General features: G+C 38.9%; 1 protein-coding gene across 4 annotated transcripts in view; it reads right to left on the bottom strand.

Moving 5' to 3' along the window:
• The window catches only part of kcnq5b (potassium voltage-gated channel, KQT-like subfamily, member 5b), a 110,353-nt gene that overhangs the window by 14,595 nt on the left and 86,187 nt on the right, over nucleotides 1-9,571 (bottom strand). For 2 of the 4 annotated variants that reach the window (XM_031871395.1, XM_031871394.1), the window contains 3 exons: nucleotides 5,452-5,675; nucleotides 2,871-2,979; nucleotides 426-557 (listed from right to left, as the gene is read on the bottom strand). In XM_031871395.1, coding sequence (XP_031727255.1) covers nucleotides 426-557; nucleotides 2,871-2,979; nucleotides 5,452-5,675 — 465 coding nt within the window. Of the gene's footprint in view, nucleotides 1-425; nucleotides 558-2,870; nucleotides 2,980-5,451; nucleotides 5,676-7,604; nucleotides 7,662-9,571 lie in introns of all 4 variants that reach the window. The other 2 variants (XM_031871392.1, XM_031871393.1) reach the window with 2 other exon arrangements.

Raw genomic sequence — 9,571 nt, 5'->3', positions numbered from 1 at the left:
CAATCACTTTTTCACACAGGGCCATGTAGGTTTGGATTTTTTTCCCCCCCTTAATAATAAAAACCTTCATTTAAAAACTGCATTTTGTGTTTACTTGTGTTATCTTTGTCTAATATTTTAATTTGTTTGATGATCTGAAACATTTAAGTGTGACAAACGTGCAAAAAAATAAGAAATCAGGAAGGGGGCAAACACTTTTTCACACAACTGTACATACAAAATCACAAAATGCAAAGAACAAAACATCCGCATAACACACACATATACCCATGCATGTATGAGTGCAGGTGCACACAGACACATGTACACGCACATACACAGATAAATCAGTTAGTGTGCTCAAACAGCTCTAGATAGACAGCAAAGACTAGAGGAATGAAGTCTGACAGCTGTTGTCATGCAGTGTATGTAGTCTGTCATCCCACCTGGTCTGCAGGCTCTTGATGCGACACAGCATGTCCAAGTGACCGGCAGAGTACTGTTCAATCACATCCTTGACATCGTAAGGACGCAGGGTCTCCTTAAACTTCTTCTTGGCAACATGGAACTTCATTATCCTGCACAAACCGCAGATACATTCATAAATCAGCCACAAGGAGGAGCTGTTATAGTCAGTTTACACATGGCCTGCAGTCACTACCCAGAAGCTGAGAGATATTTCAAAAACTGTAGGAAATGAAAACACACCAAACCGTACCTTTATTTTCCTTGTTTTATTTCAAAGTGTTTCTTCACACCAATGCAAACAGTCAGAACACCTGAACAATCACTTGAACATTATAAAAACATCCAGTGAGGTTGTGGCTGCTTATTTTAGCTGCGTAAAATTAAAACTAACATGCTGAAAAAGCAGCTCTGAATTTATGCACCTGCGAAGCCTCAGGGAAAAATTCAAGAGAATTTGACTGAATGTGTCAGGAAGGAATCTGGGTTACGGTCCTTAAGGACTAAGAGGAATACAACTAAGCCTGGCTTCAAATATGAAGTATTTCAACAGAACATCAAATATTCAGGATTAATTAAGCAACAGTCAAAGTCATAAAAAAACATTAGGTATTATCGGTTAAGAGTTTAACTCTTCTACCATAATGTGTATAATGTAAAATAACCTAATAGCTTCAACTTTGGAAGAAAATGGCAAGAAATTTGCACTTTTTATACATTTATAGTCCTTTATATGAGCATTCACAGTGAATTATAATGCATTCATAATGCTTTGTGACCACACTCATAAACACACAATGGTTTCTGATGCACAATATCAACAGTGTGGCTCAGAAGATAGAGCGGGTCATCCCTCAATCAGAAGATTGATGGGTCGATCCGCAGCTCCTCTGGTCCTTGTCGATGTGACCCCCCCCCCCCAATTGCTCCTGAACCATTTTATGAATGGTGTCAATGGGTGAATAGCATTTAGTGTAAAAGAGCTTTGATTGGTCAAAAGACTAGAAAGGCTCTGTACAGCTCCATTGAACATAACCATTTACCATAAATATATATTTGGCTATAATCTATAATAAGGCATTCTTCATCATAACATTTTATTGTTGATGCTAAATTTCATGCATTTAAAATAATCTATGCTGCATCATAAGTGATTATTATGTAAGACGCCAAAATACAGAGACATATAATTAAGTAAAATTTGTATCCTTTAGGAATGGAACCTTAATGTATAAAATCTACAGTATATTATACATTAAAAGTATGTTTGTTTATTTTTGCAAAGGATGGAAACAGTGAGTTGGGGTGTTCTAATGAACTATCAACAGCTGAATGTAAGCCACTGTAATAGTTGGAATATTTACATCCATTACAATCCTTCTCTCTCACACACACACACGGAACATCAAAATGCTCACATTAAAAATGTGAGTGTCTTTTAATATATTCAAACAATAAAAAAGCATTATCTGATGCCATAATGTGAAGATTATTGCTGCAAACTTTCAAAACGCAGCAAGACTTTAAAATAAAATTGCTTTCTTAAAGCAGCTTTTACGTAAACATGTGGTCCTTTGTATGAAAACTACATCTGTCCCTAACATTAACAGATGAACAATTAGCACTTTGCTGTTTTCATCCCACAGTAAAAACTTGAAAAAAAATGTATTTTTTCTTTTTCTAACTTTTAATTTATGAAAACATAAGTTTGGAGGTAATCACTATTAAGCCTTTATGCTTGACAACATCACAAGTGTGAGACTTCTCTGGTCTCTGGCTATAAGAGAGAGTGCGCCTCATGTTCACAAATATTGATTGAACTTTCCTAGGCCATGGACATAACATATTTGAATTCTTAATTTAGGTGGTGTTCTCCTTTAACTTTAGTTGATCAGTTCTACAATTAAGAAATCCATTTTTTTTAAATCAAGTGGGTTTAGCCATATATTACCTGACTGACAGATCAGAACTACCCTTTGATTGAAGTATAAATATAGGTGTTTAAGTAATTATAATATTATCTCTAAATCAATCTTTTGTTTAGATTTGATCTGGGTCTTTCTTCTTAAAACAGTTGAACCATAATGTAAACATATTTAAGACTTAATTCTTGCTGGTTCATCAAAAATGTCCTGCTTCTGTCTGACTATGTTTCACATTATGGTTCTGTCACTTTACATAGCTTTTCATTGATAATGCTCCCACTAACCATATTTCCTTTCGCAACACTTATCCAATCACATGAACCCGAGATGATCTCTAAAAATAACCATAAAAAAATATATGTCCTCCGGTCACTCTAATCCCCTGAGCATGTTCAATCAGGTGAGCTGCTAACAGGGGGTTGCAATCGGGGTTTGTTCGCATGCAAGCTTGGCAGTATAACTAATTCAGTATCAGTTGGATCGAAGGAGGCTTTGACTCACCTGACAGCTCTAATGACAGACTTTACGGAGGGCAGCAAGTCCTCTACCGAGATCTCGCAGTGACAGCCTTTCTCATCGTAGCCATCCTCCCCTGCCATGTTGGAGTCTGCTGGGAAAGAGGATACAAGAAAAGGAGGATAAATTCAATATTGTTCATAGATCAGACTACATTATCTCCCCAGCAACATTTTACATGAATGCATAAAACAGTTTACTGTGAGGCAGGGACTTAGAGTGTGCATTTACTTGTGTTGCATTAGTCTTACTACTCTGAAACCTCAGCTGACACGCAGTAAGTGATCAGATTCGTGCCACTATTATCAGTCCTCCCTGCGTGGTTGTAGAACAGGGAGGTTTTTGGCAACATTTCAGTAACTCATTTTTGCCAAAAAAGAACAACGTAATTCCTTCCTCCATGTCACTTTCAGACGCAACATTATGTGATGTTTAAAAAAACGTTAAGCTTCATTTTACATTTTGTGGGAGGATGGTGGAACAAGCTGAAAACAAAAGATTGACATATTATCACCTATTAAAATTGTTACAGTCAGGCAGACTTGCTAGCATGTTGTGTTTTCATCCACCTGAGGAATGAAAATCTAAATTTGTAATTTTAAGGTGTGTGTTTGGTCTCCACCTACTCTGGAGGGATATATCTGACTTTAGCTGCTAAATGCTTCCCTATGTGCACCAGCTATAGTCGCTAACTTCACCTGTCTGCCGTTCGGTGCTAAGCGGAGAGCATACAGTGGGTTTACTAGAGATTTTTCATTGAAAACGGCTGCCTGCTGCTGCTGCTGGAGACAAGTTTGATGAGAGCAGAGTTTGTGGGCCAGAAAACCAAAAGCAATGAGCTCAAAGAAGCTAAACTGCTCTGTAGGAGTGCAGCATTGGAGCATCGGCGGGCAATCACTATCAAGCAACCACTTTCACATTGGCTATTTGATACACTTAATAAAAAAATAATAATTTGTGAAGCTTTAGGAAACCTGAAGTAAGGGTGTCCCAGAGCAAAAATCTAGCTGCATTACCTGTAAAGTAAAGGTCACATGGACCTTATCAAAGTCTGATTATTGTGATATTAGTGATTAAACAGCAATGCATGCAAACATGCTGAAAATGACTGGACTCAAGTGAACTGAATTGTGAGTGGAAGACACGTATATTTTATTTTTATACACTGAAGAGAAAATGTGTTTTGAGCTGCTGTCCAGAACAGCAGCCTAGTTGCAAAGAACAGGCCTCTGGTGTGCCAGCAGATATATCGCTAACAATGCAACCTTGTGACAATGCCGCTCTTTTTATGGGCCTTCTGAGTTACGATACCTGGAGGAGGTACGCAGAGGGTTACAGCACAAGAACTGGACAGCAGAGTTGAGCCATTGCTCAGTTTAATGAAATGCTTTAATATATCACAGCCTGTAGGGTCTGCATGTGCTCAAGTGTTTTCATTTGTGTGTAATACAATGAGTCAAAGCTGCTTATTATTAAAAGATAGTGTGTCACCTGATGAAAATGTTAAGCAGTGCTGATTAATGATTCTCTCCATTAAACAAAACATGAATTATTCAAATACCCCTCTTCTAACATCTCAGTTAGCCAACATGTCGGTGACGGTGAATGATCAGGAGCGTGGCTGACCAGCCAACCAGTTTGGTTTTGGCTAGCTTGGTTATTGATTCCTCTCCACCAGTAGGCCTCAGCCAGCTGGCCGCCTCTGAGCCCCCTTGTGGCTGCTGGAGCTCAACACCCCCACCTTCCATCAATCCATCAGTCCACCCACCACAAACACCAGCTGGCTGTTACCCAGGAGGGCTTGCCAGGCCGGCACTGCCAGGCCGAACGAAGTAAGCACAAATAACCATTAGCATTCCGCAACTCATTTGCCTGAATTTATTGTACCTGAACCATTTATTGTGGGTTGGATGGTCAGTAAATAAACCTCAATTAAATACATGTAGTGATGCTGGGGGGCTACAGTTACCTCATGATTGGACTTGAAGGAATTGTTTGACATTTTGTATTCTCTTTCTTGCTGAGAGTTTGATTTGAAGGATTTCATTTATGTTTGCTAATATGAAGCGAGAGCCACAGAACAGTTAGCTTAGCATAAAAACTGGAAGCACGGGGAAACTTGGCTCAGTCTAAAGAAAGAAAATGGCACCATTACACTGTAGCTATTTAATTACCTGGCAACCTCACGGTGACAATAACACTCAGTTAAAGTGCCCGGTCAACAAAAAAGTCCAGCACATAAAACCACAACTAGTTTTCACACAAAACTTAAGGTGCTAATTAATGAGCTCTCAGCTAGCGCTAGGCAAGAAAGTGAACACACGCAATATTTTAAAAATGTTAAATTAAGATATGTATGATTTTAGCGTTTTGTAATTAATCAGCTGCCTCAAAAAGCTTTTTTTAAAAATCTCATTCAATGGTAGCACTGTGCCGAGTAATGAGAGAATGACAATGAATTCTACCTTGAATTTGTAACAATCGCCACCAAATCTAGAACTGCTAATTAATCCAAAGCTAAGTTAAACGTTGTCTGGAAGGGGAATAATGGGACAGTGTCACTCACCGTCAGTGGTGGAGCGCGACTGGCTCTTAAGGCGGAGTGAGGGTCTGAAGCGTGTGCGGTCGTTGAAGCTCCAGCTCTTCTGTACCTTGGCAGGGCTTGTGGCCTCTGACCCAGCCTCAGCCACCGGAGACCGCCGTTCGTTCACTGAAGACGCCTGCCTGTTTTTGATGCTCTGACCTCGGGGGCTCGCCATCCTCACCCGGTCTTTGAAGCTCAACTTCTGACTGTAGGGTGAAATAGGGATGAATGAACAGTGGTAGGGAGGGGAGTTGGAGTGAGGAGAAGAATAAGAAGGGAATGATGTTGTGAAGAGGTGGAATGACATATTAAGATATGTTAATGTTGAAAGTTTAAGAGCAGCAACATAAATCATCCAAGCCTCATGTCATAATGTCCTTTTCACAATCTTGTCTTATGTAATCATCCAGAACTTTATCTTCTAGTATGAGGCTGAGGGGCTGCAGGACAAGATGGAAAAAGACGAGCATGCATCGCAGCATTGTAGCAGGTGCTTTCCACAAAATGCAAGCTCAGGTTAGGTTTGATGTTTCCACTGTGTTGTGTAGCTTGTGTCTTGATGTGTTTTTATCCACTGCATTAGCTAAAGTATGTCATTTGATATGACCAATTATTTAGCATGTTGCAAAAATGAAAATTAAATGTCACATTGTCATATTAAATGGTTAAATGTTGTTACTTTCATTTGTGCTTGTATCGTAACACGTGTCTTACCATACCCTCCATCACCATTTAAAGTAAAAGGATTTATTGTACATAAGTGCCACGTAACAAGTCATGAAAGGGGAGGTTATGAAAGAAAAGTGATGAAAATGACTTGTGTAAAGGGAAGGAACAGGACAATGAGAAGAAGAGAAAGTAAGGGAGCGGCTGATTCTGTTATTGTGCCGCTTTATATAATGACTGCATGCAAATACAGTGCACTAGCTTCAGGCATGGCTCATTTAAAAGTGGTATTGTGTATTGTATTGAGCATGAGTAGTTTTACATCAAAGGATAAGGCTTGTATCTATATTTATGTTCGTGTCGGCCAATCAAATGAGAAGACCAAAACCAACAATGTTTTTGTGTGTCTTTGTGTCCCTCTTTGTGGCAACTGCTCAGTGGTTCCAACTGAAGCAGTCAATCTTTAGAAACGGGTCAAAAATATATTTTGTTGTTTCTAAAAATGGCTCAGTAATTTCCTAAAAGAGCTGGTAGGTTTTATCAAACGACGCTCAAATGGCAGTAAATGGTTATTTTCAGTACTTTCAGCTGCGGATTAATACACATTTGGTGCTCTAGTCAGGATTTACATCAGCAGGACAGTGAGTGTGGGATTGCATCAAAATAAAAGAGAGTGGTCATGTTAATGGTAACGTCACCCAGTGCAACAGTGTGGCTCATCGATCAGTTTTTAATAGATTATGGACAACAATGGCCCTTTTCAGTCACGATTACGTCACGGTGGATGGAAAACAACCAATATCACATACATTTGAGATATCTGGCAATAGCTATGACAAGAGTGTGTGGATGAACTTGTCATGATTTACTAATTTAGCGGCTGGCCAGTTAGCCAGCTACCTTGCTAATTGCTCAATCCATCGCTGGTTTTAGACTTTTCACTAGCTTTGTTGACAAGAAAAAATATAGAATATCACTTGTCTTTGACAGAGGAACGTGACGTGTTTGAGTGACCAGAAACATAGTACAAATAATTATAAATTAAAGTTTGTATACAGGTAAAGGTGTACAGTGTGATAAGAAGTTGAGATGTAACTCCAGGAGCTGCATAAAGAAAAACATGTTGTCGGTCCGTGAAGTAAAATTATTCTTCAGTCAGGAAAAAGCTTACAGGTGTTCATTATTTCACAGGGGATCTGCTACCAACAATGAATCCTGGTTCAAATATTCTGAGAGCAAATGTAGTTAAAACCAAAATCACAACAAGCAGAAGTAGCGCATTGCTCAGGCAAACATCAAACAAAGGCAGATAGTGTATTACTATGAAGGTGACTGATGTCTCCCTGCAATATTCAATTACTCTGCCCTGTCTGAGGGCGCACAGCCTCCTACAGATACCCATGCACCAAGAATTAGTCAGCATTCCTGAATAAAATGTCATATAACAGGGGAGCAGAACTGCTTTGTACCTATGTTTCCAAGTAGTACGCCTCCTCAGTAGCTTCTGTTTATTACTAAGAATTTTACTAAAAAACCAAGGGGAGACAAACAGTGATGTGTTACAGGATGCAGAAACAAAGGAGAGAAAATATTTAACTCTGAATGTTTTGTGAGGTGAAACAAAGAGCTTCTTTACCCATATTTACCCTTGCCTATTTTTTTATGTGATTCTTGTGCTTCTTACTGTTAATAATTTGTTTCATGTTGCTTAAAGCCAACCTGAATGTAAATGCAATGATCCTTTGTAAGACTATGTATGAAGGCTACAAAATATTAAGTAAAACCGCAGAGTTTCTGTCGCCACTTTGATTTGCCGACCATTGACATTTAGAAGCAGCAGAATTGCAATTGAGCTCAGTAGAGGAAAATTAACATCTACAGCACCATTTGAAAAAGGCTGCAATTTGGTGACTCACGCACTTCGTGTTCATATCCCCAATTTAACTATGTGGATTCAGATGGGCCATGGCAACAAGTGCCTGAGTCACCAGTGTGAGGCCAGTAACCTTTCGACAGACACTTGTGGGTTCACAGAGGGTATTAAGATGCAGAACTTTGTTCTGATTTTTCATGTAATTCTTTTTGTCCTACAGCTGTGTTTTATCACTGCGCGTCTGTGATATATTACTTTGAAGATTAATAAATAAATCTAGCTGATAAATAAAGTAAGGCAGCTCCAGTTGTATGGTACAGTGTGGCTTTTATTCTCCTCTCCAGCTCTGCAGTGCAAATGCTGCTCTTGACGTGCAGGTGAGGCTGATTCTCTCAAATTTCAATCTGCTTAATTTGGTTATTTACTTTTTGCATTCTTTGGCTTCCTCTGCAAGAATATAGAGTTCATATATGACGCCAGGCTCAAAGGAAAAACAGTACGGTTGCTGTGGTTGTTTACAGACCAACGTTTATTCAGTGTTTCATAACAACAAATTACATCACTGAGCCCTCACTGCCCTGCATGCTGTCTTCCCCTTGTGCTATTAGCTAAAATACTTCCATGAGGATATCGTTAGAACATTTGGCAATATGAATAAAGACTCAAGCTGAATACAATTTGTTATAAGAGTATAATAGATACCTGAGGCAAGAGGATGCTGAAAAAAGAGAAATATGTACATGCATGTAAGGATGTGTATGACTGCTTGTATTTGAGAGCCTCAGGATGTGCATGTTTTGTATTGGAGAGGAGAACAAGTGATAAAAAAGAAAGATAGATGATAGAACCAAACCGAAAGATAAAACAATGAGTCATACAGAGTGCTAGTGTAAAGGTCGCTATCAGAGGGTCAAAGTTTCATTACCCACAGCCTTCAAAACCTCCTAACTTAACTCTCTCTCTCTCTCTATCAAAGTGCAGTTCAAACAGAAGTGGAGCAACGGTGGTCTTTGGGTTTATAATGCTTGATGTTGTTCCTGAAATAGGGCTGGGTACTGTTAGACACAATTGATAGTGGCGATACAATACCTTAGTTTTGGTACAGATAGCATAATGATGTTTTATTTTAATATAAAACCCACTGTGCACCACCTGTCCAGGACCAAAAAGCAGAGTAGCCAGTATATCGAGCAGCTAAACAATGGTATTTTTCCTTGGTGGAGACCAGACCAGAGCTACAAACAGATAATATCGTACTGTCAATAAATGAATGCTAACTTTCAAGTCAAGTCTGCTGGATGTTTAAATAGCAAAGTGTTTGCTAACACGTTCGCCCTAACGCCCTTCAAGGTGACAATATGTCAATGTTATGCTTATAGCTTGTTGCACTTCGTGCATATATTGACAAAAATCTATATATTCAGGTTTAAGTAATATAAACAAAATCCTTTCTTTTGTTAAGAAGCCAAACTTCTCAGATGTTAAGTGTTCTGATACACAAGATCTCTGCTTGAATAAAAATTGAAATTCAAATTATACATGTCAGTTTTTCATATTCAGTCT

Source organism: Anarrhichthys ocellatus, unplaced genomic scaffold (assembly GCF_004355925.1).
Source record: "Anarrhichthys ocellatus isolate YVR2014 unplaced genomic scaffold, GSC_Weel_1.0 scaffold58, whole genome shotgun sequence".
Classification (NCBI taxonomy): domain Eukaryota; kingdom Metazoa; phylum Chordata; class Actinopteri; order Perciformes; family Anarhichadidae; genus Anarrhichthys; species Anarrhichthys ocellatus.
The sequence above is the reverse complement of the archived record's forward strand: the minus strand, read 5'-3'. Positions and strand labels throughout refer to the sequence as shown.